Raw genomic sequence first — 27487 nt, forward strand, 5'->3', positions numbered from 1 at the left:
TCCGTCTTGCCCTGAACTGGCAAGATCAAGGAATGAGGAGTCCCTGGGAGAAGGGGGCTGGGGGTGGGGGGGTAGCCAAGCCAGTGCCACTGCCCTGCAGCTCCAGCCTCAGCCTCTCTCTATGGCTCCCACAGCTGCTCCAGACCACCAACAACTCCCCGATGAACTCCAAGCCCCAGCAGATTAAAATGCAGTCGACGAAAAAGGGCCCCCTGACGAAACGAGATGAGGGGGGCCCATCTGGCGGGCCAGCAGTAGGAGCACCCCCACCTGGAGATGAAGCTTCCTGTCTAGGGGCTGGGCAGCCAGCTGCGTCCAGCAGTCTCCAGCCTCAGGTGAGCGTGGGCCCCTCGTGGCTTTGGCATGGTGGTGGGGGCTGTGGCTTCTACCCTGATTTGGTGAGGGTGACATGTAGGCAAGCCTCAAGCTTGGCTACAAGGTCTCCTCAACAACTCTGGCACTGAAGTGCTCCTAAGTGTGAGGCATTTGTCTCTAGAAGCTATAAGGCAGTGCTTTCCAAATCAGGGAATACAGCCCACCTGAAACCAGTTTAATTGGCCCTAACTAGCATTTGGTTTTAATGAAATAAAACAGAACAGAAAAATGTCGAAGCTTCCCTTTCGTAGTAAGTCTTGCAAGTATTGCTGGTGTGAGTGTCCAGGTGATATATGTGTGCACTGCAGTCCAGCAGGTTTGAGAGACACAGCCTTAGAGGGTCCTCCTCTGTCCCGTCCCTGACGTGCACACATCCTGAAGGGCAGGTGGCCTTGGGATGTGCCAGTGAGCCTCTTACCCGGCCTCTCCTGCCAGCTGTCTCCTGCAGGCACTCTCCTGGCGTTTTGAAGGCCTGGTGCCCCTTGCACCCCTCTCCCCAGCATCTTTCTCCGTTGTCCCCTCATTGGAAAAGGAGGCTATGCCTGGATCTGTCTGTCAATTCTGTTATCTGTCTCCTATTGGGTCTTTCCTCTGGTTCGTTCGCTTCCTTTCTGTCTCTCCTGCTCTGCTTTGTGCTTCTCTGAACATCCGCTTCTCACACCCTCATCACATGTGTTACCCTGTTAGGAAGGCAGGGCAGGCACTGGCTCCATTTTAGAGACAGAGGGGAGGTGTTGCATGCAGAGTGGCCCAGGAAATTCCTGAGCAGGCTGGGGTGAAGACAGACCACGCTGCCTGCTCATGCATCTTCCGTCCCCCTCTCCCTGCTGCTCAGCCCCTCTGCTCTCTGGCCCTGCTCCTGATGGGCCAGTGCTTCTCAAGCTCCTTCTCTCTCTTTCAGCCTAAGCCCAGCAGTGGAGGCCGGCGACGAGGGGGCCAGCGCCACAAGGTGAAGTCCCAGGGGGCCTGTGTGACTCCTGCCAGCGGCTGCTGAACCTTCTCCTGGCCCACCCCACCACCCAAGGGGTCATCATACTCTGGCCACCGCTCCACCAGATGGGCAGAGCAGCTATGACCGCCACCCAGCCCTCCTGCTCAGGCCACAGCCGGAGCCTCCGCATTGCCCCCACCCCCATTTTCCAGGGGGGTTGTAATTTATAAGCTGAGGAAGGCAGCCAGACCTGGAGGACTGACCATCTCCCACTGTCCTCCCCACCTTCTTCCTCACTCTCACATTTTTTGTACATCTGGGCCCTTAGTTTTTATTCTGTTTATTATATGTCTCTGTCTCTCTCTATTGTGTGTGTGTGTGTGGTGCAGGAGTGCCACCCCCAGGGCCATATCAGCCTCTCTTTTCTTCTCCACGGCTGCCTGTCTGCATGTCTGTCTCTTTGAGAATCCTCGGGGCCGTCAGGGGATGTCAGGAGGGGAAGGAGCCGCTCTCCTATCTTGCTGCTCCTCTTGGCACTCAGGGGCCCCTTCCATGGAGACAGACTGGGTGGAGGGGCTTCTGGGATTTGGTGTCTGCTGCTGCCAGAGCAGGAACCCACAGTCTAGGACCTGGCCATTTTAACAGAGAGAAAGTAGTGGCTTCTCCTTTACTCTCTCCTCCTTTTTCCCTTTAAGCCCGCAAACAGGTCATCATGCCAAAAGCTCTCTGGTTATAACCTGGAGACACGTGGAGGGGAGTAGTGATGGGATTGTAGGACTCTCCCCATCCCGGGCCCGGGCTCTGACCCTGACCCTGACCCTGGCCCTGGCCACCGACCCAAAGACAGCTGGTGGGTTTCCCCTTGGAGACAATCCTGTGTTTGCCTGGGCCAGCCCTGGCTGCCCTCAGCTTTTGCTGATCTGCCCGGCCTGGAGCCTCCCCTCACCCCGCTTCTTGTTGGGCCTCAGGCACTGGTTACCAAAAGGGTGTCTGGGTCTGCTCAGGATCATGTTTTCTAGCACCTCCTGTTGGAGGGGTGGAGGGATGTTCCCCTGAGCTAGGCTGAGACTAAAACCCCATCTTCCCCATCACGTCACCTCCGTGGCTGCTACAGGAGCACAGTAGTGAGGCCTGAGCTCCAGGTTTAAAAGACAACTGGAGCATGGGGAGGGCAGGTAGGGGTTAGTGAAAAGACACTTCCAGGGTTAGCACAGAGCATTTAGCCCTCTGGAAGAACCCCTGCCTGGGGTGGGACTGTGCAGGCCAGAGAAGGGGGCATGGGCCTGAACCCACCTGGACTGACTTCTGCACTGAAGCTACAGATGTAGGGTAGGCTGGTGGGCGGGGGTGGTTCCTTCTCTAGCCGGGGCAGACACCCAGCTGGCTGGGTCCTTCCTCAGCCTTGCCTCCTCCTGTCCCCCTTTCCTTTCCTCCTGCTTGCGGACTGCTGGTCCCCTCTCCTCCCCTCCTTCCAGCTGTTTCTAGTTACCACCTACCCCGGCCATGGACTGATCAGACCAGCATTCAAAATAAAAGTTTGTTCCAAGTTGACAGTGTGGTGCTCCCTGCCCAGCCCCTCCAGGTGGAGGTGCTGCCACGGGAACGCAGTTGCTCTGCCTGCCCTGGGGCCCCTGGCAACAGCTGGGAGCAGGGTAGTGCTGTGAGGAGCCCAGCTTCCCCGGTCAGGCAGGCGTGGCTTCCGTGTTCAGGCTCCCTCACCAGCTGGTGACACGGGACAAGCTTACCAACCTTCTCTGAACCTCAGTTTTCTCATCTACAAGAGGCAAAGCCATACATCAAGGTTGTGTGGATTCAGAGAATGTGAGGCCCTGGGGTGTGCTGCACACAGGAAGGGCTTGCTCAGTGAGTGGTCTGCACGCCGTTAGCCACCCTGCCACCTCTGTGCCCTGGGCAGGCTGGAAAGGAGAGCTGTGGCTGAGACTGCCAGGGGTCTCGCACGCTCCTGTTGACATTCCCAGCAACTGCCCCTGAGGTCGATGTTGTGTTTTTCTTTTTCTTTTTGTTTGAGACAGTCTCGCTCTGTTGCCAGGCTGGAGTGCAGTGGCGTGATCTCTGCTCACTGCAACCTCCACCTCCCAGGTTCAAGCGATTCTGCCTCAGCCTCCTGAGTAGCTGGGACTACAGGCGCACGCCACCACACCCAGCTAACTTTTTGTATTTTAGTAGACACAGGGTTTCACCATGTCAGCCAGGATGGTCTCAATCTCCTGACCTTGTGATCCGCCTGCCTCAGCCTCCCAAAGTTTTGGCATTACAGGTGTGAGCCACTGCACCGGGCCTGTTCCGTTTTTCTAGTTAAGGGAACTGAAGCTCAGAAGTGTCACCAGCAGGTGTACATTCCCGTGCCAGCCTTGCCACCTGGCTTTTCCCAGGCAGGCTCCTGTGTGTCCGCTGGCCCCAACCCAGTCCTCTGTCTCTAGGCTGCTTCCCTCCTGCTGTCTCTCCTGACTCTGGCCCTGCTTACAGGGCCACTACTTGCTGGTGCCTCCATAACAAGCCTCTGGCATTGAGCCCCCGGCATGGGAGGGGCTGTGGGGTCTGGGTTTCCACAAGGCTTAGCCATGGCAGAACCTCATTTTAACTCTTTGCCCCTACAAGCAGCAGTACTTGCCAGAACCATTCTTGGGATTCAGGAGCTCTGGCGACCACCTTGGCCTCTGGCCGTACTCAGGAGGGTGGGGTTGGATTTGTGTAGCTGCCAGGCCCACACCTGCCAGCAGGGGGCTGACTGGATCCATGCTTTACTGTGTTTAACGGGGGTAGCGGGGTCCCTACAGCCCTCCCAGCTAAACATTTGGAACAAAACACCAGCCCTTTTGTAGCAGATGCAGAATAAAATTGTTAATCCAATCACCTCGAATGGCAAGGCCTGACCCTTCTGTGTGTGCAGCAGGTGTTTGTGGAGTCCTTCCCAGGAGTAAGGCCTGTGATTGATGGTGGGATGGGGATGTCCAGACCCCTGACTCCATAGTCAGGACTGTTCTGGCTTATCGGCCACCCTGGCACAGAGAAGGTCACAGGAATGAATATGCCATGCACAGGGGCAGCATAAATTTAGTTGGGTTGGGGGAAGTACTGTGGAGCCAGCAGTGTGAGGGCTGTGCTGTGAGGACCCAGTAGGATTTGAATGTACAGATGGGCAGAGGGCACGTGCCCAGCCCAGGCTCTGGGCTATTGCCACAGTGTGTGGCAACTTTCAGGGGCTTGCTTATTGGTGCTGCACGGGGACGTCTCCTTTGTTGAGATGGTGCCAGAGGCAGAGCAGGTGTTAGGGAAGGGGAGTGAGCACAGGACCAGCTGTCTCCCAAGAGGCTGAGGCATTGGCCAAGGCTTTGGGGGCTGGATTTGTGCCCCACCCAGCTCCTCTCTTGTGGCTATCTCCACAGCCCTCCCTACTGACTGGGTTCCTGACTTTGTTTTCTCAGCCATGATGAGGAGCAGCCCTGGGCCAGGTACCACAGTGTGAGAGGCTCCAGGGTCAGGCTATAGAACCACCCGAACCAGGTCTGGGGAGCTATCTGTGGGAAAGGTCAGGGCCTGTTTTTCTCCTCGACTTGGCAGCTGCTGGCTGTTCAAGGGACCTACCTCCTTGTCCCTTCCCAGCCACAGGTCCAAGAGGCAAACAGCGAATTCCCATGGAGGAGAATCACTGTACTCCAAGCGGACATGGCCGGTAGGTAAGTGTAACTTTTTCTGCTGCTGTTCAGTGGCACTGAGAGACAGGAAGGCACCCCCCCCGCCACACCCTTTGTGATGGGGCTATCAATGACAGCTAATAAAGCCACCTCACTTCTTCCTCATGCCAGCCCTTAACCCACAGACACTGGAGGAGGCCTGCGCCAGGCCCCGCCCCCACCACAACTGGGCTTTAGCTGAAAGTTGTGGGTGTCTGAACTTTAGGAATAAGTCTTCGGTGACATTTGTTCGGCCAAGAATCCATTTCCTCATCTGCCCAAGAGCAGCTGCCCTAGGTGATGTGCAAAGGTCATTTCCTCTTCTGCCCAAGAGCAGGTGCCCTAGGTAATATGCAAAAGCCACATGTAGGCCACATCCCACAGCTCTTGGGCATCATTTATTTTTTGCATAGGCATAAATTAGGATCTGGAGATAAAAAACTTAAGAACCAATAGTGCAGCATTTGTGACAGAAGAGCGCAAAACAAAGCCTGGCTGCCTCGGGATGGAGCAGGTGCAGCCTCACCACCACTGCATCCAGCCTCATGCTCCAGAGTGGATTTGAGGCTCGGCACTGCAGTGAAGGGGCCTGCCTGCCTTTTTGCCCCTTCCCCGCAGCTGGACCACCAGACACAGCTGGAACCAGTGCCCCAGGCCCCTCTCCATGACCAGGAACAAGAAACTGAGTATCACCCAGTGCCCCACAGAACGGGGCTAGGAATCAAGCCCTTAGCTTTTCAGTTAGAAAAACAGACCTTGAAAAATATATACATAATACAGTGGGGCCTGCTGGCTCTAAGAGTCCCCTCCTCCCCCTTCCCCACCCAGGGTAACTTCTGCCAGCCTCTTCCCCCAGCCCCCACCAACTGCCCCACAGAGAACAAACCAGAAGGGCCACTACCTGAACAAGAGCTGCAAGAGCCCAAGGGGGCAGCCTGAGCAGAGGGCCCCTACATCAGGGCCTGGTTAGATCGGGGAGGCCAGTGCAGACAGACCTCCCACCCCGATACCCTGAACGTCCCCACGAGAGCCCAGGAGTTCCATGCTCCCCACTCTTCTTGCTAACCCCAGATGCTAATGGCCCCAAAGACAGGTGTAGGTCTCTGTATCCCAGGAGAATGTGGAAAGCAAGCTTGGGCACTGGCAGGTCCTAGCAGGAATGGGGAGCAGGGTGCTTCCAACCTAGCATCAGGAGAGAGAAAAGCAACGACTGTCCCCAGCAGAGGGGAAGCCTACAGGGTTGGCCCTGGGCCCCTTAGAAGATCACAGGAGCCAGTCCCCTTTAGGGCACAAGAAGCGCCATGGCGCACTGCTACTCTACCCGGGACAAATACTTTTTGTCGAAGCCCCTCAGGCACCCTGTGGTTCAGGCTTCCCTAAGTGGAGGGCACTAAACTTGTAGGAGAGCTGGGCAGCTCTACATCAGGCGCTTCCTACCTGGGGAAAGTCCCATCCTGCCCTGGAGCTGAGCACCCTCCTCCCAGAGGGCCTCGCTTCCCTGCCCCGGGGCAGAGGCAGCTCACCTAGTCTAGGCCCTAGCTCGCCCCTCCCACAGCCCTGGCACCTGCTTCATCCATAGGCCTCCCTGCAGCAGCTCCCGGGCACCAGCCCCCAACCCCAGGCAACACCAGTCAGGTCTCACCTCTCCCAACGTCCCAGACCCCCACGATATGCTACATATATACACACTCCCAGGATGGGAAGCAGACGCCACGGGCACGGAGGGAAGGAAGAAGGAAGCTGCTGGATCCTGCTGACCTCCTCGGGCCAGCTGCTGCTCAGTAGACTCTGCCCATCCTTCTCATCTGCATGGGGCCACAGGCTCCTCTCTTGTGCTCCTGGAAGTCAGAGCGCCGAGCAAGCGTGTGGGGGAAGCGGTGGGGTGCTGTTCACCCACTCCCAGGTGGCTGGCAGCAGGCACCAGAAAGCGGGGCTAGTGGGCAGGCTCCCCATGCACTCTGAAGCGGTAGATGCAGGTGTACTCAGGGTGGCCCCAGTTAGTCAGGATCCGCAGCTCCACCACCTGGTATGTGGCCATCGAAGGGGCCTGGGTAGAGAAGAAAGGGATTAAGAGCATCAGAGACCTGAGGCCTCACTGACAGACAAGGTGGGAAGGGGAGACAGCCTCGCCTAGGGCCAGATGGCTCCCCTGCTCCTCCCCTGGGGCTCTGAAGAGAACCGGGCTCCGATCTTTAGTCTCCCAAGCAGTGTTTCCAGCCAGTGGGCTGAGGGGCCACCTGTAGCATGATTCATCTGAAGCCGGAATGAATTCATCCACAATCGCTTTTTTATTGTGATCAACAGATAGAACCACCTTCATAGAGGGCTTATAGATGCTGATGTGTGGCACACTTGATTCCTTTCTCAAGTGACCATCAGGCCTCTGTCTAGCGACAGCGCTGGGAATAGTGTTAGCAGCATATCTTACCTGGGCAGATGCCACAGGCCTACCATACTGCTGGCTTGTCCCTTCTCTCTGGCACATCATTCTGTCCTCTACCCTGTTTTTTTTTTGAGACAGGGTCTTGCTCTGTCGCCCAGGCTGGAGTTGCAGTGGTGTGATCACAGTTCACTGCCTCAACCTTCTGGGCTCAAGGGTTAGCCTCCCCAGTAGCTGCGACCACAGGTGCCCGCCAACGCACCAGGCTAAATTTTTTTTTTTTTTTTTTTTTTTTGAGACGGAGTCTCGCTCTGTCGCCCAGGCTAGAGTGCAGTGGCCAGATCTCAGCTCACTGCAAGCTCCGCCTCCCGGGTTCCCGCCATTCTCCTGCCTCAGCCTCCCGAGTAGCTGGGACCACAGGCGCCGCCACCTCGCCCGGCTAATTTTTTTGTGTTTTTAGTAGAGACGGGGTTTCGCCGTGTTGGCCAGGATGGTCTCGATCTCCTGACCTTGTGATCCGCCCGTCTCGGCCTCCCAAAGTGCTGGGATTACAGGCTTGAGCCACCGCGCCCGGCCAGCACCCGGCTAAATTTTTAAACATTTTTTATAGAGATGGGATCTCACTGTGTTCACCAGGCTGGTCTTGAACTCCTGGGCTTAAGCAATCCCCTTGCCTTGGCCTTGCAAAGTGCTGGGATTACAGGCATGAGCCACCTCTTCTGGTCTCTATACTTTCCTAAAGAGAAATCCCAACCTCTCTCAAAGCCTAGTTGCCACCTCAGAGCTGATGACAAGTCAGTTCTTTCTGGCTCCCCTGACAGCTCCACTGGACTGTCCCATAGGTGCTTCAGACTCAGCCAGACCTGCTCCCTGCTCCGCATCAGCCCCCTTCCCAGTTGCTTCTTCCTCCCACCCCATCCAACCTGACATTCACGACCCTCCCTGATACTTCTTTGTCCTCAATCCCAGCGCCCCTCTCCCCCACCTATCCTGTTCTGGCTGCTTCCCCGCAACCACTTCCTGACGAGTCTCCCAGGCCCAGGCTCGCCCCCTTTGAGTCATATAGTGATGTTAGTCAAATGGACACAGCTTTGTCACCTGAAGCACAGCACTGCCTCCCCCAGGCCCCTGAGGGCTGAATTCCTGCCTCTGCGGCCTCCTCTTCCTGCCCCTGTCCCTTGCAACCCAATTTTTCACTCCAGGACGCCCCCGGTGTGGGGCTTAGGCCACTGGTTTGTTCAAATGCAGGCTCTTGGGTCCTGTCAGCCCTAAGGAACCAGAGTCTCCTGGGGTGGAGACTGGGAATCTGCATTTCTAACTGACCTAGGAGATCCAATGCCCACTGAAGTCTCAGCCACGTGCACTGCCTGAGGCCCCAGCTGGCCTTGGGAGAATGCCCGCACCCTGGCACGTGCTGGCGGTGGCCCCTCAGATGCCTCTCCCAGCCTTTCTCTCCTGGCCACCCAACCCCTCCTGGGTAAAGCCTGCCTAGGTGTCCTTTTCCAGGAAGCTTCCCCTATGCTGCCCTTCTGGAAGGTGCCTTCCCCTGTGCTGACATCTGCAGGATGTGCTTTACACCCCATTTGGATGTCACATCTTGAGCTGTGGGAAAGGAGGGCAGGGCTTCCCTCTCTGAACCCCATGCCCAGCAGGGTAAGTGTCCAGGGAGCGCCTGCTGCCTGGATGGGCAGTTTGCGCTGCTTTCGCTAGCACAGCAGAATCCCGTACCTGAAAGTGAAACGTCTGAATAGGCTCGCCGTCCTGATCGTAAGTGAACTTGCCAAGGAGTGTCCCCTCCTGCTGCAGGTCTTCATCAAACCCCTGCGAAGAGAGCGAAGGGAAGTGGGGAGGGGCTGGAGCAGGGAGAACACCCCTCCCCACTCCAGTGCCTGCTCCTCCCAGCCAGCAGGTCAGGCACTAGCGTGGCCTATGACAAGTCACTTAACTCTCTTGTGCCAGTTTCTGCCTCCAAAGCCTGAGGTAACATGGACTGAAGCGCTGTCTCCCACCCTGGCTCCTCCCTTCCAAATCCACTCCCCTCCCTCCCAGTCCAAGGGTGACCCTGACTTGATCCTCAGTAGAGAGGCCCACAGGATCCTCCTGCAGCTCCTCTGGCCCCACCACGGGACAGATACTCACAAAGATGGCGAAGTCCTTGGGAGCACTGGAGATGGTGCTGTTGGGTGACAAGGCCTTGGGCACATGCTCTAAGGTAACAGCTGTGGGGCGGATGCGAGCAGAGAGGCGGACCACGGCGAAGCCCTGGGGCCCCTGGAAGGCCCAGCAGTTGCCTGGGTGCACATCTGGCTGGAGGAGCAGAAAGTCATGTCAGACAGGGCCCTGAGTCTAGCTCTTGCTGAGCCCGGATGGGACCGGCCCCCAGTGTGCTCAGAGCCGCTGCTACTGTGCTTGCCAGGTGCCCACCTGCAGGATGGCTCGGGGTGACTGGGAGTGGTACCACAGGGGGATGCCGAAGAGGCTGAGGAGGGCCGTCTTGGTCTCGTAGGTCTCGGAACATCGGGTGCTGATGACGCTGGCCCCTGAGACAGGAGAGGAAGGCAGGGTGAACTCCCGCACGGCAGGAGGGCCCAGCTCAGGCCACTGGCTGTCTCCTCGCGGAGGGTGGATGGCAGATGCCCCAAGCCTAGTCTTTAACCCTAACCCAGATGCCCAGAGCAGCTTTAAAGGTCAGCCTCTCCCCAGCCCAGGATGGTGCTCGGTACGTCCCGACTTCCCTGAATTGCCACCTGCCTTGTGGGGGTTCTAGGTTGGGTAACCTGCTGATCCTGAGCTTTGCTTGCTCTGCCCCACCACCAACCTGGTAGGTGCCAGGGGACTGGCCATTGTGGGGCCCAGGACAAGGCAAAGCGAGGAAAGCAGGGTACGTACCTCCTGACTCCAGGGCGTAGTCTGCCAGCCCGATGCGGTCTTCACTGTAGCGCTGCAGGGCCTGCTTCACGATGCGGTGCACCTGCTGCAATGCGGGCACCAGGAGACAGTTGTGGCAGGGAGCAGACACGTCCCCTGTCACCTCGTGGCCGTGGGCCAAGGACCCATGGGCTGACCCCTTCTAGGCTTGCACTGTGCTGGTGCCCAGGCAGATGTGGGCACACTGCCACCCACCCATGCCGGCCCCACAGCATGCAGAGCCTCCTGCTTGGCACTTCCATCGTGGAACCTGCCAGGGAGCTGGCAGTGTGGGACTGTCCAGGGCTCCCAGGGAGGAGAGCTGTGGGTGGGTGTGTGGAGGGGGCATGTGGGCCTCACCTCCTCTGTCACTCCAATCACACCTTCTTTCTGCAGTGTCATGCCCAGGGAGGCTGCGGCTTCCCTGGCCGACTTGCCCTGCATCTCTGCCACATGGGTGAGGATCTTGCTCTCCAGCTCTCGAAGCTGAGCTTGCATCTCCTCTCTCTGAAGGAGCCCCACGCGGCCCCCTCCACCTCGGGCAAGGAACTGACTGATCCAGGCTGGGAACTGAGATTCCACCTAAAGGAACCAAAAAGGGTGTCACCCTGGGGGGCTTGCAGGGACAGCAGGAGCTGCTATGACAGGGTCAGTGCTTAGCTGGATAGCAGAGATAGGGTAGGAGGGAGGCCACTGGAGGAGAGTTATAAACACTCTCCATGGGCACTGACAGAAAAACAGGAAGAATGCCTGTCAATGAGAGCCCACATGTGCCAAGGCCAGCGCCACAGTCTCTTGGGCATAACAGAGGCTGCAGGGGCAAGGGGTGCCTGCTTTGCAGGCCCCAGGACATGTGGTCTCAGAGGAGGAGGAGAGGGACCAGCAGGGCCCTGGTGGTTCCCACTCACGTCGTCCCGCACGGCCTGGATCTGCTGGGGCAGCAAGCCCACTTCATCTGCTACTAAGCTCTGCTTCAGCGCCAGAGCCGCCAGCTCCTGCTGCAGGCCGGCCAGCTGGTCCTCCAGCCGCCTCAGCTCCTTCACAGAGCTCTCCCGGAAGGACTCCTGGGTCATGCTGGTCCCAGAGAGAGAAAAGTAAGCCTCAGATCTCTTTGGTGGGAGGTAAGGCCACAGCGAAGAAGAAAGAGGACCCCCTAGTGGATTCCTGTCCTGACAGCGGGTGTCCAGCACTCATCATGAACCTGAGAAGGGGCAAGGCCTCTCCTGGGGGTTCTGGCTGCAGAACACAGTGCAGGTGCCCAGGAACTGGCCTGCCTGTGCCAAGGAGCTAATTCTGAGCCTGCTCCCTTTCTGAGCCCAGAGTCCATAATTTACTCTGCCTCAGCCTCTCACATCTTCCACAAGCATGGACATCTGGGGCATGAGAAGGCGGTTATGTGAGGCTGTAAGAAAGGATGCTATGTCTATAAATGAATCCAGGTCCTCTCACAGGGCCTGCCCCCCGCCCTCAGGACCCCCCTGCTAACCTCCATGGCACCTCAAAGACAGGCCCTGGACAGGGGTCCTGAGCTGGGCTTCAGCCCCTCCCCACAACCCTCTGCTTGGCAAGACAATCAGAACTCTCTGCTCTGGGGCTCTGCTCCCCAGTCCTGCCTGGAGAGTGGGTGGGACTGGGGAGGAGCAGGCCGAGGCCAGCTGGTGGTACCCAGTACCTTTGCCACTCTGACTTCAGCTGCTGGATGCGAGCTTCGGACTCCTGTGTAGGAAGAAGAGACAAACACAAGAAATGCCCAGCTCAGAAATTGGTGTTCCAGAGTAGGATCTGCTGTCTGTTAGCGTCTTTGCTTAACCACACCCCTGCCCAAGGTGTGGTTGCTGACCCCTGCAGCAAAAATCAAACTGGCCTCCTGGTCAAAGCCCTCATGAGTCTCATCCACGTCTAACATACTGAGGTATCCGTTCACCCACACTCAGCACGTGCACACCAGCATGGCAGGCCGCTGTGCCCTGGCACACCCCAGGGAGCCCCTGCGCAGCTCTCCAACTAAGGGGTCAGGGGTCAAACAGAGAAGTCAGAGGAGGGCACACCCCTCCCTATGCAACACCCAAGCAGTCCCTTTGGAAGGGCTGAGGGGTCCGAGGTGAGCATGTTGGATGGGGTCAGGACCCGGTCACAGGCCCTGAGTGCCCAAGCCCACTGACCTGGGAGGCCCGGACGATCTTCTTGAAGAGGTCTTCTGAGTCTTGCTGATGCTCTGCTCTCAGGGCAGACAGTTCTTCCTGTCAGACAGCAATGAGACGACAGGTCTGACAGAGTCATGCTTATAGGGACCCTTATGACTAGGAAGTGGTGGAACTGGAATTCAGACAAGGTGTTTGCTTCCAAAGCCCTGGCCGGCTCTCAGCCTTCAGACTACATTGCTTCTCTGAACCACGCAATACTCCTGCTTCATCTCCACTGCACACCTGTGTGGTGTCAGGCACCATGCTGGGGCCTTCTACTCACACAGCTCACTATGGGGGTGGGGGAGACACGATGGCCTCCATCAAAAAGGAGGAAACTGAGGCTTAGAGAAGGTGAGGAAGCCTGGCGTGGTGGCTCATGCCTGTAATCCCAGGACTTTGGGAGGCCAAGGCGGGGAGATTGAGTTCAGGAATTCGAGACCAGCCTGGCCAACATGGTGAAACCCTGTCTCTACTAAAAATACAAAAAAATTAGCTGGATGTGGTGGTGCACGCCTGTAATCCAGCTACTCGGGAGGCTGAGGCAGGAGAATCACTTGAACCCGGGAGGCACAGGTTGCAGTGAGTCGAGATCACGCCACTACACTCCAGGCTGGGTGACAGAGTGAGACCTTGTCTCCAAAAAAAAAAAAAAGAAGAAAAAGAGAAGGGGATTAACTGCCAAATGGCAGAGCTGTCTGATCCCAAATGGCACTTGTTCTCTCTCTTGCTGGCCACCTTCAGGCGTTCCTAGGGGTGTCACCCACCTCCCACCCTGAGGTATTCCGCCTCCTACCTGGATGCGAGCAGCAGCTTCCCTGCGGAAATCCTCCTTCAGGGCAGCCTCACGGCGGCTCACCAGCCCCTCCAGCAGTGCCAGGGTGTCTTCGTGGCTCAGGCCACCACCGCCTCCCTGGCCAGGAGCCCCTTGCCGCAGCTCCAGACGTTCCAGCCGCATGGCCTCCTTCTGCCAGTTGGAGGAAAATTCAGCAGCAAGAGCTTCCAGACGCCGCTCCAGCGAGTGTACTCGGGACATAACACGCTGCTCAGCCTGGCAGGGCGGAGAGAGAGCCACTGAGTGAGGGACCCTTGGATGACAGTGCTTCCCAAAGACCACCCCGACACAGCCAACACAGGAAGAAAGGGAAAAGATTCCAGAGATATTCCAGCATAAATCCATGCAGGGCCAGCTGGAGCTCATAGGCAGGGGCTGCCGACCTCTGAGCTGGGGGTGCCGGGAGCCGGGGATCACTGGGTGCTGGTCACAGAGGAGGGTCCCTGAGGACACAGTACAGAAGTCTGATCCCAGAGGAGGAAGGAAGGTGGGCTGGGGAGAAGGTCTGAGTGCAGTGACGGTCCAAGAGGAGGACTGGAAGCTTCAGGATGGCTGCAGGGGGCCATGGACCCTGCTGGCCTGAAACTCACTCCTTCCCCGCCTCCTGCAGGGGCAGGGGAGCCAGGGCTGTGAGTTCAGCCTGTGGACTCTCAATGGCTTTCACTCTTTTCCTAGGCAACTATGGCTAAGAGACAGAATAATTGGAAAATATGTTCTTTTTCCTCTTTAGCAGGATGCCCCACAGAGAAAATGGAATAAATGTCATTTGGACTGAGGGTGGCATTTGATAGTGTGTCATGAATTTGAGAACGTTGTTGGCTTAACAACAAAATCATTGCCAAGAGAAGTGATAAAAACTGTCAAATAAAGGGCAGGGAGCTACTGAGCAGCAGAGGTTCTGAGTTTTAGAAATTTTGGTTTTTAAATAGGCGCTACATTTGCATGACTCAAAAAGCACACAAACAGGCTGGATGTGGTGGCTCACGCCTGTAATCGCAGCACTTTGTGAGGCCGAGGCTGATGGATCACCTGAGGTCAGAAGTTCGAGACCAGCCTGGCCAATATGGGGAAACCCTGTCTCTACTAAATATACAAAAATTAGCTGGGGATGGTAGCAGGCTCCTATAATCCCAGCTACTCAGGAGGCTGAGGCAGGAGAATCGCTTGAACCCGGGAGGCGGAGGTTGTAATGAGATGAAATCGTGCCACTGTGCTTTAGTTTGGGCAACAAGAGCAAGACTCTGTCTCAAAAAAAAAAAAAAAGCCCACAGAAACCAGCAAAAAATCCTCTGCCCCATCCCCCTAGTTGCCTCACCACCAGCCCCACCCAGACCAGGAAGCTGTTTTTATTTTAACTTCATGCAAATGTTGCTAATACAAGATATATTATTATTATTTTTTTACTCACTCTTTTTTTTACAGAAGAGATGGCTCTGAAATTGAACTGTATTTAATGTCTTTAATGGTGAAAAAAGGAAAAGTCATAGATGACATATCATTATTTTGTAAAATAATAAGATCAAGGTCTGGTACTCACTTTGGCAGCACATATAATAAAATTGGAAAGATCATGGTCTGGAAAGTAATATATACAAAAATAGATGGTTAAACATATGATACTGGTTAGATGCGGTGGCTCACGCCTGTAATCCCAGCACTTTTGGGAGGCCAAGGCGGGTGGACCATGAGGTCAGGAGATAGAGACCATCCTGGCCAACATGGTGAAACCCTGTCTCTACTGAAAATAAAAAAATTAGCTGGGCATGGTGGCACGCGCCTGTAGTCCCAGCTACTCGGGAGGCTGAGGCAGGAGAACCGCTTGAACCCAGGAGGTGGAGGCTGTAGTGAGCCGAGATCGTGCCACTGCACTCCAGCCTGGGTGACACAGCAAGCCTCTGTCTCAAAAAAAAAAAAAAAAAAAAAAGTAAAAAGTGATAACATGCCAGGTGCAGTGACTCATGCCTGTAATCCCAGCACTTTGGAAGGCTGAGGCAGGAGGATTGCTTGAAGCCAGGAGTTCAAGACCAGCCTGGACAACATAGTGAGACCCTGTCTCTACAAAAATTTTTTTAAAAAATTAGACAGACATGGTGATGCACACCTGTAGTCCTAGCTACTTGGCAGGCTGATGTAGGAGGATCGCTTGAGCCTGGGAGTTCAAGGTTACAATGAGTTATGATTGCACCACTGCACTCCAGCCTGGACAACAGAATGAGACCCTGTCTCAAACAATTTTTGAATGAATAATAAAAATATGATGCCAAGTTAAATTCAGTGAGGTGTAAGTGCAAGTCAAATAACTATAATTAGAAAATGAAGAGTTTTATTAAAAATACAGACAGGGACTCACTGTGTTGCCTAGGTTAGTCTCGAACTCCTGGCCTTAAGTGATCCTCCCACCTTGGCCTCCAAAGTGCTGAGATTACAGGTGTGAGCCACCAGGCCTGGCCTAGAGGTTTAAATTGTCAGTATCAGGACCTGTGCTCACCTTGCTTTCTGGTTATGCTAACTGCAGGCTCCTTGAGGGCACAGCCTGGGCCTGATCCATCTGACTCTGGCAGATTATAAAAATGGCCACTATTCCTCACTTCTCCCTGCAGCCGCACCTCTGCCATGCGACCTTGTGCGTTCTCTTGCTGAGAGGTGAAGTCTATTTCCCTCTCCTTGAATCTGGATTTGGCTCTGAGATTTGCTGTAGCCAACAGAATGTGGTGGGAGTGATGGTGTACTGGTTCTGGATCAAGGCCTCAAAGGTCTGGCTGCCTTGGTTCTCTCTTGAAACCCTGCCTGGGTGTGGTAAGAAACAGCTGGGGCTAGCCTGCCGGGTGAGCAAAGTGCACATGGAGTATAGCTGTCCTAGGCAAGGGCCTCAGTCAGCTGGCCCCCAGCTGACCCTGCCAGCCAACTGCAGACAGACAGATCCACACAGGCAAGTACGAGCCCAGCCAAGATTGCTTCTCTTTTCTCAGACCAGAAAGACCACCCAGATAACCCACAGACTCATGAACTAATCAAATGCTTATAGTTTTAAGCCACTGCTTTTAGGGGAGGATTATCTGTGGTAAGAGGTAACTGACTGGGATATTACCTTAGTCATAGAAGGTGCTCAGTAACTATTCGTGAAACAGTATCAAAAAGGAACAAAGTAGACAAGACAATTTTTTGGATTCCTTTTCTTTCTGTTTTCTGTGCTTCGTAGGGTGGCAACTAACAGTTCGCCTCAGCTTTGTGTATACGGTGTGAGGCAGGCTGAGGGCGCACCCACCACTTTCAGTGTCACCTAATTATTGCTAAACTTTTGGGAGCTACCACCCTTAGAGACTCACCTGGAAATGTGACGAGTCTCTGGATTCCCAGCCCTCATCCTGCCTCCTGCTGTCCTTCGCTGCCCACCAGGAAACCAAAGCAGGGTGGAATGTCTGCAGCCCATAGGGGTAGAAATACCAAGCGCCTGTGCACAGGGGAGAGGGTGTTACCCTAGCTGGGCCTCCAGCAAGAGGCACGTGCCAAGGAGGATGGCTGCCTGATCCCTGCCAGCGCTCGTGGCCTGTCCCACTCGTGGAGCTGTGCCCTTCCAGAAGCATCAGAGGGATGCAGATGCCCCCATTCTCTGAGGGGGCAACTTCCACCCGACAACCTCAGAGTATATTCATTCTCACACTCCCGCGGGAATCCTTCATCTTTCTATAAATGGGAAAACTTGGAGGAAACATTTTGAACGAGTTAGGGATGATCCAGGGTACAGCCCAGAGGATCTGATGGTGGTTCTCAGCCCTGTCTGGATGTCAGAATCACCTGGGGAGCTTTTAGTACCACCAGGTCTGGCCCTGCCCTCCGAAGAGCAAGCTAATTGGCCTGGGGTGGGGCCCCTGTTTAGATGGGTTTGTAAACCTCCCTGGTGACTGTCATGGGCTGCCATGGCTGAGAATCACTGAAACAGAAAGCACCACCCCCTCTAAGAGAGGCTGCTCGCTGCCCAGACATGAGCACCAAGCTGCAGCCACACAGACATGTTCGTTCTGTTGTCAGGGCCATCTGTTTGAGACCTGTTTACTCCTGAGCTCTGGGGCAGGTGGCGGGGGAGTGGGAGAGGGAGGGCTTTCTGTCCTGATAAACCTCCATTTGCTACTCAAGCACCAGCGGTTGGCAGGTGCAAAAGGAAGCTCATGCTCGTGGGGCTTGAAGTCCAGTGTGGACATGGCCCTCATGCACACGCTCCCTGAACAGGTCACTCAGCCCCCTCCACTCGCATTTCCACGTGATAGGTTCACAGCACCGACTACAGCAACCCCACGAGGCCACGGTGAAGCTCAAATTAAACTGAGATAATGCATAGGAAAGTCCTCTCTGGGTACATTGCTATGCAATTATAAAGAATCACTGGGCCAGGCGCGGTGGCTCATGCCTGTAATCCCAGCACTTTGGGAGTCCGAGGCGGGCAGATCACAAGGTCAGGAGACCGAGACCATGGTGAAACCCTGTCTCTACTAAAAATACAAAAAATTAGCCAGGCACGGTGGCGGGCACCTGTAGTCCCAGCTACTCAGGAAGCTGAGGCAGGAGAATGGCGTGAACCCGGGAGGCGGAGCTTGCAGTGAGCCAAGATTACGCCACTGCACTCCAGCCTGGGTGACAGAACGAGACTCCGTCTCAAAATAATAATAATAATAATAATCACTGACTGGGCGCGGTGGCTCAGGCCTGTAATCCCAGCACTTTGGGAAGCCGAGGGAGGTGGATCACTTGAGGTCAGGAGTTTGAGACCAGACTGGCCAACATGGCGAAACTCTGTCTCTACTAAAAATATAAAAATTAGCTGGGTGTGGTGGCATGCACCTGTAATCCCAGCTACTCGGGAGGCTGAGGCAGGAGAATTGCTTGAACCCAGGAGGCAGAGGTTGCAGTGAGCCAAGATTGTGCCACTGAACTTGAGCCTGAGCGACAGAGCAAAACTCTGTCTCAAAAAAAGGGAAGCATTTTTTTTTTTTTTTTTTTTTTTTTGAGACGGAGTCTCACGCTGTTGCCCAGGCTGGAGTGCAGTGGCGCGATCTCGGCTCACTGCAAGCTCCGCCTCCTGGGTTCACGCCATTCTCCTGCCTCAGCCTCCTGAGTAGCTAGGACTACAGGCGCCCGCCACCGCGCCCGGCTAATTTTTTGTATTTTTAGTAGAGATGGGGTTTCACTGTGGTCTCGATCTCCTGACCTTGTGATCCGCCTGCCTCGGCCTCCCAAAGTGCTGGGATTATAGGCTTGAGCCACCGCGCCCGGCCGGGAAGCATTATTATTATTTTAAGGGTGGTGCTCAGTTTCCACTGGATATGAAACAGCTGTTCTTATAATAGCAAACACAAAAAGGAAGCTAACTTTTGGAAAAGTGTTGTACCCTGTTATTAATAAAAGAAATACAAGTTAAATGATATTAAGCTTATTAAACGAACTCTCAAGAGATAATAAAACACAATCTTTAATTGGTACAGTCATTAAAATTGAGCTGAGAGTCACACAGGCAATTCATATGAAACTAGCAAAGCTGTCAAGTGAAAAGCTGAACACAAAATGCCTATATAAACAAGAAAGGGCTGGGTGCAGTGGCTCACACCTGTAATCCCAACACTTTGGGAGGCCAAGGCGGGTGGATCACTTGAGGTCAGGAGTTCGAGACCAGCCTGGCCAACATGGTAAAACCCCCGTCTCTACTAAAAATACAAAAAATTAGCCGTGAATGGTACTGCGTGCCTGTAATCCCAGCTACTTGGGAGGCTGAGGTGGGAGGATCACCTGAGCTCAGAAGGTCAAGGCTGCAGTGAGCTATGTTCATGCCACTGCACTTCAGCCTAGGTGACAGAGCAAGACTTTGTCTCAAAACAAACAAAAAACCAAGGCAGGCCTGTGCTAGCGCCTGGGATGATTCAGGGCAGCTGGTAAGTGACTGGTGTAAAAAGAGGCACTTATGGCCGGGCGCGGTGGCTCATGCCTGTAATCCCAGCACTTTGGGAGGCCAAAGCGGGCGGATCACCTGAGGTCAGGAGTTCGAGACCAGCCTGACCAACATGGAGAAACCCCATCTCTACTAAAAATACAAAATTAGCTGGGTGTGTTGGCACATGCCTGTAATCCCAGCTACTCGGGAGGCTGAGGCAGGAGAATCACTTGAACCTGAGAGGTGGAGGTTGTAGTGAGCTGAGATCGTGCCATTGCACTCCAGCCTGGGCAACAAGAGCAAAACTCCGTCCAAAAAAAAAAAAAAGCATGTATTTCCCTTTGCTGCTTCATTGTTTTTACTTTAAAGACAGCTCAAGATTTAACTTCATCTTGTAAAAATAACTCCCTCACAGCCGATGTCCCTGTTGGAGTAGAGGGAGGATGACTGCTAATGATCACGGGAGGGCATCCCACTCTTCACCCAATGCTGCAGCACTAGGGTGTGCTCCTGCCCAGGGCGGCGCAAAGGAGGCTCAGGAGAGGTGGGGAGGGTCATGCAGAGATGATCCAGGGTCCAGAACTCAGGCCCTGCCCAGGCACGGGCTCACCCCACCCCATCCTGCCCCTTCCCTGCCTGCCAAGGGTCACCACCCTCTGGTGAACACATCTCCGTGCCTCCCTCCACTCTCCCCAGGCAGGCTTACCATACGTCAGGCACGTCAGCAAGAGCAGCGGCAGCAGGAACCAGAGGAACGTCTTCAGGGACGAGAAGCGCCTAGACCACATGGAAGGGCAGGACAGGGGAGGCAGAGGTGTGAGGGGAGCTCCAGGCCTCCACGTTCCACCCAGGGAGTACCCTGAGATGGTTTCCTGGGTGCTGAACTAGAGCTAAGGAGGATAGCTTTGAGCTTCTCACCATGCCAGGGCCAACCTGGACACATCAGAGCCTTTCCTGCTGGGCAGGTCTTAGAGTGATGGGACAATTTTTACTGAATTTTACTGATGTTATTAAAAATAGTGTGGTCTTTGAAAAACTCGAAAATTTTTATTTGGACAGGTCCTCTAAGTATGCAAATATAGAAAAAAAGTAACTCCTTAAATAATAACAAGGAACCTGTTTGGTGACACAAACCCATCCTTGCCCCTTGTTTCAGTGTGGCCAGCTGTCCTCTCTGCCCAGACCTGGACTGTGGCCAGAGGGATCCTGACTTCTGGGTTCCGTGTTCTTTCTTCTGCCAAGTCCTGGTTCTGCTGGTTTAGGGACTTGGGGAATGAACCCATAGCATCCTCAGGCAGAGCCTCTTTGTGGCTCTGACCATGAGTGGGGAACTCGGGGTGTTAGACTGTCCCAGGCCCAGGAAGGAAGATGGACTTTCTGGGAAACCCCACTTCTTGCCTGGAGTCAGTGGGCCTCCCCTGCAGGAGGAAAGCCATCATGTGTCTGAGAGCCAGGCACAGCTGGACTAGGGTGGTGTTTAGTTGAATGTGTCCAAGAAGAAACAATCCGTGCTCTGGAATCCTGCCTCGAAGGGCTATCGATTTGGGGAGAAAAACCTGAAAACCTGACTCTGAGTCTATCCTCTGTCAGGCTGGGGTGGGCTGTGGGGAGGCTACGCCGTGATCACTAATAAAAGGTCCAGGGAAACTGGGGAAAACCCTCAGAGAATCGAACATTATAGGTTGACACACTTTATCAGTCCCTTCACCCCAGGGCCTTGTGATTGATTGGCAAGGGTGGAGTCTCGCTCACCTGGTTAAAACGAAGACGTCAAGGAGGGAGGCAGCTGTGGTCAGGCGGTACCAGGTGGTGCCAGCCCACCAGTAGAGAAGTCTGAAGAGCCGGCCTAGAAGAATGACCATCAAGCCTAAGGCTCCACATGGTGGTTGGGGGCACCACTCCCTTGTCCCGTCTGTCGTCCTCCCTGCCCCCACCCCACCCCCACCTGCCAGTATGCCTCTGTCCTGCCCTACCAGGACCCAGCTCCTGGGATCCCACCTGCTCACACCCTCTGTCCTGCTCTGCAGCTGCTCCTTCCCTTCCACGCGAGGGGGTCCCCACAGCCCTGGGCTCCCAGTGATTATTCTAGAATGACCTTTCCCCGACAGTCCTACAGTCTCTCTGCATGGGCAGGATGCCCAACTGCAGAGAGATGGGTAAGAAAGCACTACCACCAAGAATGGAAGTAACTGGGCACGGCTTGCAGCCCACCTGGCGAAGTGGCCACCATCCAGAGTAAGGAGCCCGCCCGTGAGACGGCGTTCCAGAGCCGTGAGCCGGAACTCTGCTGGTCCGCATCCGAGTAGCCTGCGGGGAACGAGGACACTGGCTCAGTCTCTGTCACTTTCAAGCCTCCTCCTTCACTGTCTTCTGTGAGCCAAGACCAGAAGTCACCTATCCTCCTTCACATCCCCGCAGCCCCACACAGACCATTCTGTTTCCTCTGACAGCTTCCTGTTTGCATCCCTCTCCCCACCAGCCACCCCTCAAGCTTCTGTTCAGAACTAGATGATGGGGTCTGACCTGCACACCACTCGGAATGACTGAGCACCCACCGTGTGTGGAGCCCCACGGGAAAGTGCTGGAATGGGCCTGAATGCAAGGGTGTTGGCCTTAGGTCGCCACAGACTTGTGGGGTGGGGAGGACAGAGAAGTGAGGGGCGGTCACAGCCTAGGGCGCCAGGGGCCACCGCAGGCCAGGCTGGAGCGCATCCAGCGCCGGGCGTGGGAGAGGCAGTGTGCCTGCCACATGCTGCCCTCTCTCCAGCTCCCCGGGGCTCTCCGCCCAGCCTTCCTGAGGCTTCCCAGCAGCCTCGGATCTGCTCGGGAGGGAGGAAGCATCACCTACCCATGTAGTCGTCCTCAGAGGAGTAGCCCGAAGAAGAGCCCAGGAAGTCCTCGGCGGCCTTGCGCCCCACGAGCCCGCTGGCCCTGCTGCTCTCCGAGCCGCCTGTGCCTCTCCTCCTCCGCACCCGCAGGTCCTCGCCTGTGCAGGGAAGAACCAGGGGCTCTTCTGGGCCTCCAAGAGCTTCTGAAAAGTGGGGCCTGGGCAGAGAGGTGCTCTGAGGAGGGAATCCCGGGGACTGCAGGGGACACTGTGAGGAGTATCTCGCAGGAGGTGGAGGAAGCAAAGCCCCAGGAGAAGAGGGCTCCACACTCACCCCAGTCGGCATCACCGTGCAGTTCCTCCAGGGCGCTCCTGGGTGGGAACGCGGTGCCGATGTAGGACTCACGGACCAGCGACTCACTGTAGTAGGAGGTGTGTGCATCAGAGGATGGGCCCAGCTGTGGTGCTGGGGACAGGCGCTTCATGTTGCTGGATTTCCTCTTCAAGGTCCTGTGGGACAACCGAGAGGGCAGAGGCAGGGAGCAGGGAGGTGAGCCCAGCCAGAAGCATGAAGGAAAGCCACAGCCTGCAGCTCTGCCTAGTGCAGGTTCCCTTGTTGCTAGGCAACTTGCAGCTGCCATTCCCCTGACTCTTCCAATGCTGGCACTTCCTCTCCTGTTATCTCTGAATCTCACCAGCAGATGGGCAAGACAGGGAGCGGCAGCTAGGGATGGAGCCAGATTCAAACTTTATAACCCACTGAAACCAGACAGACCTGGCCTGGCCTCGGAGCTAGCCAAAGCCTCAGGGCCTGTCCTCAGGCCCCATGTCTGTGAGAGGCCTCAGGGCCTGTCCTCTGGGCCCCACGTCTGTGAGAGGCCTCAGGGCCTGTCCTCTGGGCCCCACGTCTGTGAGAGGCCTCAGGGCCTGTCCTCTGGGCCCCACGTCTGTGAGAGGCCTCAGGGCCTGTCCTCTGGGCCCCATGTCTGTGAGAGGCCTCAGGGCCTGTCCTCTGGCCCCACGTCTGTGAGAGGCCTCAGGGCCTGTCCTCTGGGCCCCATGTCTGTGAGAGGCCTCAGGGCCTGTCCTCTGGGCCCCATGTCTGTGAGAGGCCTCAGGGCCTGTCCTCGGGCCCCATGTCTGTGAGAGGCCTCAGGGCCTGTCCTCGGGCCCCATGTCTGTGAGAGGCCTCAGGGCCTGTCCTCGGGCACCATGTCTGTGAGAGGGGCAGGACAACCAGGCAGCTGCCGCTGCAGCCCATTTCCCAGTGGCCTGAGGACTTGCGCCTGTCCTCAGCCGTGTCGCTGGCCAGCTGCTGAGGCCGGACAGGTGGCGAGACATGCGGGCGTGGGGCCAGGAAGGATGGTAAGGCTGACACGCCCGTCCAGAGCAGAGGGGGTTCCTGTGAGCCCAGCCTGCAGTTTTGGGGTTTCCGGCCTGGCTTATGCTTGAAGCTGCCTCTCTCCACTTCCTGTTTTCTTTGTTTCCTTTTTTTTTTTTGAGATTGAGATGGAGTTTCGCTCTTGTCGCCCAGGCTGGAGTGCAATGCCATGATCTCGGCTCACTGAAACCTCCACCTCCCAGGTTCAAGCAATCCTCCTGCCTCAGCCTCCCGAGTAGCTGGGATTACAGCTGCCCACCACCACGCCCGGCTAATTTTTGTATTTTTAGTAGAGACAGGGTTTCACTATGTTGGTCAGGCTCAGGTGATCCACCCACCTTGGCCTCCCAAAGAGCTGGCATTACAGGTGTGAGCCGCCGCGCCCGGCCTACCACTTCCTGTTTTCTAAGCATCAGGGCAGCAGCCCGGCTCACAGTCGCGGGGAGAAGAAGGGGTGCTGCGTGCTCATACACATTAAGCAAGGCAGGACCCCCTTGACCGGACGGGGGCCCACGTCCTTCGATCTCTGTCCATGAAGGCTGCAACAAGAAGGCAGGGCGATGGCTGGACTAGAGGGCGTGCGAGCAGTGACCAAAAGCATGTGGGGTCGCCAGGGGCTGTGGCACTCCCTTGGGTCCCTACCTGAGAGGACTATCTTTAAACAGGGTGCTCTGGCTCCCGGCCACTGAGCTCCCTCCGCTGCTGCTGCTGCCGTCATCGTCACCCTGGGAGTAGCGCGTGAGGCGCTGGCTTCTTCGGGACATGATGAGGTGGGATGTGGACTCTTCCCCTGAAGAGAATCTAAGGAGAGAGAGGAGGAGGAGGACTGGATGTGAGGCCTGGGGCTGTCCCCAGCTCCCCTCTGGAGGAGGTGGAATGGAGGCATCACCTCACAGCCGAGAACAGACCATCCCCCGACCCCTGGCATTCAGTCTAAACAGCCCTGATGGGGGGCAAGGCAGGGATCTGTGAAGCACCCCCGCACTGTGCATTGGCTGGAGTCGTGCCCGGCCTGGGGCTCACTTAGTGACTCTGGAGCCTCTTCCAGGGCGCTTTCCACAGGCTTCCCAATTTTCAGTTTCCTTGTCTTTATCCTTCGTGGTGCTGAGCTCCGCACAAGCCAGAACTGGGTCTTCCTCGACCTCTAACAAGTAGCAGAGACTCTGGCACGTGACAGGCACCTGCAAACTTCTGGTCACTGCCTGCACGCCCGGTCGTCCAGCCATCCCACCTGCCTTCTCCCTAAAGACTTCTCCCAGTCTCGCTCTAGCTGTGTCCCTTTGCTGACATACGCTCGTTGATCGAGGGCCCCAGCGAACCTTGATGGAAAACCTTCCCCATGTAGACCCCACCTATGTTCTTCTTCTTTTTTTTTTTTGAGACAGAGTCTCGCTCTGCTGCCCAGGCTGGAGTGCAGTGGTGCAATCTCGGCTCACTGCAACCTCTACCTTCCCGGTTCAAGTGATTCTCCTGCCTCAGATTCCCAAGTGGCTGGGATTACAGGTGTGCGCCACTGTGACCGGCTAATTTTTGTATTTTTAGTAGAGAGGAGATTTCGCCATGTTGGCCACGCTGCTCTCAAACTCCTGACCTCAGGTGATCCACCCACCTCGGCTTCCTAAAGTACTGGGATTACAGGCATGAGCCACCACGCTCAGTCAAAAGCATTTTTCTTTTTTCTGTTTTTTATAGTAGAGACGGGGTTTCACCAGGTTGGCCAGGCTCCCACCTACGTCCTAATGGTGCTCGCACTCTGTCCCCATGGTGCACATTGTGCTGCCACATCTTGGTAAGATGATGATAAAATGTAAGTGTCTGCTGGGTCCAGGCTCCTTGTATACCCCATTTATGATTATTAGAAGCAAGGTAGGTATCATGACTCCCATTTACAAGGGAAGAACCTGGACACTGAGGCAATGGGTAACTTGAGAACAGTCCCCAGCCTGTAAGTGACAAAGCCAGGGTTTGGGCTCAGCTCTGACAGGCTGTAGGGCCTGGGTCTTTCTACTCAGCCATAAAGTTTTCCAGTTGTTTCAGGAATGTATTGAAGATTCTAGAATCTTTTTTAGCCCCACACATGTGCAAAACAAGGCTGTATACAAACTTGTTACACAACAAATATTTGGTAGCAAACTAACAAAATAGGGAGGAGGAGGGCAGCATGAGTTACAGTCAGTGCCGGTCACCACGTGGGGCAGAGATCAAGGCTCTGGAATTGATAATGAGGACAAAGGAAGCCAGAGTGCAAAGATCTGGCAAAAGGTGGCATTCTGTGACTGGAGGCAGATTAATGAACCGCTAAGGTCTAGACACCCAAATTCAAAGTCCTCGACTGCCAACATGAGGAGTCTCAACGTTAGTGCCTCCGCTGGCCTATATGACAAAGTCACTTGAGAATTCCTAGCACTTGCTTGTGACTTTTGATCACTTCTAATATTCCTGGTTGATACTTAAATGACCCGTTCTCTGGGTTGCGTGGCAGGTATAGAAGTACACTTCCCAACCCAGGCTGCAGAAACCCGAAGGTCTGGTTAGTCCAGCTAGAAAGTCCTCCTCTGAAACACAAGCAGCCTCATGTCCTGGCCTTCTTGGCGTCTTCCCAGGTCAGATGCCCATCTGGCATCCCCCCCTACTTTTAGCTGGTGTTGGAAAAGGGACCGATTGGTAGTAGGAAAAGCAGGAAGTTGGCCTGGGTCCTTGTGTCTATTCCTGTCCTTATAAGGTAATCCCCCCTCCCCCCTCCCTGCCCTGGCCTGTGCCACCCCTACCTGAAGCCTCCAGCTGCCCACACAGGGACTCCTCTTAGCCCCTGTCCTGCTGAAGGAGGTGACACCTTTGCCCAGGGCAGAAACAAGGCGACATGTTTATACCACACCCAAGCTGCTGCTGGGAAGAACTAAATATTCTGATGGGGGTTGAGTGGGGAGTGCTGAAACTGTCAGCACCCGCCTCTGCCCTCCCAGAACTCCCAGAGATGCCTCTTAGTCTTTCCTGAGGTATCCTGGCATCACAAAACAGCTTACCACTGAGTCTGGGTTTCACAATATGAAAAAGGTCGAGGCCCCATTCTCCAAAACAAGAAGTGAGCCTCTAGGAGCTGAAATCTACTACTGGGCATCAGAACAGACACCACCCCCGCCCCACCTCCTCCCCAACAATCAGTTAAGAAACGCTCACCTAAAGCATCCTTCCCCACTTCTCAGCTGGGCGACATGCTTTTCTCAATTCTGCCCTTCCCCATCACAAACATCTCCATCCATCTTCAGACTTAACCCAGATCTGGGGCATCTTCCTCGTGACATTTCCACTCCCTGGGCACAGTCAGGCCACACGCCCTTGTGGGACGTGCCAAACGGCCGGTGCTAACTCCCCCTGCCTTCATTCCCACAGGCCGAACCTGCAGAAATCGTCACCAAAGGCGCGCCTTCAAGGCTCTGTAAGTCACACCGCGGCCCCCGTTGCTTTGTTTTGTTTTGTTTTGTTTTGTTTTAGAACTGAACAAAACAGGCCTTCCTCCGAGGCCCTGAGTTCTGACAGGCAGAGGCTGGGAACTGCCTGTCCCTGGAAACGGCTTGTCTGGCACAAAACCCGTAGACGCTGCCCGGGGCCGGGTTGGGGCAGCCGGCCTTTGCCCTCCTCCTCCCGGGAGGCTGCCCGGGAAGTCTCGCCCGCAGACACCGCCCTCCCGGCTGACCAGTGGCGCGGCGGGCGCGGCGGGGGCCGGGAGGTGAGTCACGGCGCGGGCCGCGGACCCGGGTGGGGACTGGAGCCGGCCCAGCACGGCCCGGAGAGAAGGAAGCAGGCCTGGTCGGGCGGCCCCGCCCAAGCGGCCCGACGGTGACCCGGGGTCAGGCCAGCCCGCGGCCCCTCACCCTCTCCTGCGCTCGCCCACACTCACCTGCTGCCGCGGCGGCTCCTAACCCGGCCGGGGGCGTTCGAGGCCCGCCCGCCGCCGGGGCGCGCCCCCTTTCCGCGTGGGGATCCCGCGGGCGGTGCTCCGCGCAGGGCGAGACGGCCGCCGGGCCCGGGGCGCGCGGGCACGCGAAGAGCGGC

General features: G+C 55.9%; 2 protein-coding genes and 1 pseudogene across 9 annotated transcripts in view; 2 read left to right on the forward strand and 1 right to left on the reverse strand.

The window, feature by feature from the left end:
* Nucleotides 1-2857, forward strand: part of LOC105464438 (GTP binding protein 1) — a 28651-nt gene extending 25794 nt beyond the window's left edge. For all 5 annotated transcript variants that reach the window (XM_011712344.3, XM_011712349.3, XM_011712350.3 and 2 more), the window contains 2 exons: nt 135-335; nt 1277-2857. In XM_011712344.3, the coding sequence (XP_011710646.1) occupies nt 135-335; nt 1277-1369 (294 nt within the window). In that variant the 3' untranslated portion in view covers nt 1370-2857. The remainder of the gene's footprint in view (nt 1-134; nt 336-1276) is intronic.
* On the forward strand, nt 1447-14082 carry LOC139358405 (uncharacterized; annotated as a pseudogene).
* On the reverse strand, nt 5369-27487 carry LOC105464439 (Sad1 and UNC84 domain containing 2). 4 transcript variants are annotated; one of them, XM_011712351.3, is made up of 18 exons: nt 27333-27486; nt 24077-24235; nt 22388-22563; nt 22075-22212; nt 21438-21533; nt 20979-21072; nt 19933-20003; nt 16633-16757; nt 13268-13522; nt 12451-12528; nt 11961-12004; nt 11197-11362; nt 10649-10870; nt 10271-10355; nt 9806-9921; nt 9521-9688; nt 9110-9202; nt 5369-7048 (listed from the first exon to the last, which is right to left on the reverse strand). In XM_011712351.3, the coding sequence occupies exons 2-18, from the start codon at nt 24196-24198 to the stop codon at nt 6935-6937; spliced, it is 2163 nt and encodes a 720-aa protein (XP_011710653.2). In that variant the 5' UTR covers nt 24199-24235; nt 27333-27486; the 3' UTR covers nt 5369-6934. The 4 variants fall into 4 exon arrangements, with proteins under 4 accessions (XP_011710653.2, XP_070936705.1, XP_070936704.1 ...); XM_071080604.1 differs by lacking the exons at nt 24077-24235; nt 27333-27486 and adding an exon at nt 23773-23888; XM_071080603.1 differs by lacking the exon at nt 5369-7048 and having other exon boundaries at nt 8831-9202; nt 27333-27487.

Source organism: Macaca nemestrina, chromosome 15, assembly GCF_043159975.1.
Source record: "Macaca nemestrina isolate mMacNem1 chromosome 15, mMacNem.hap1, whole genome shotgun sequence".
NCBI lineage: Eukaryota > Metazoa > Chordata > Mammalia > Primates > Cercopithecidae > Macaca > Macaca nemestrina.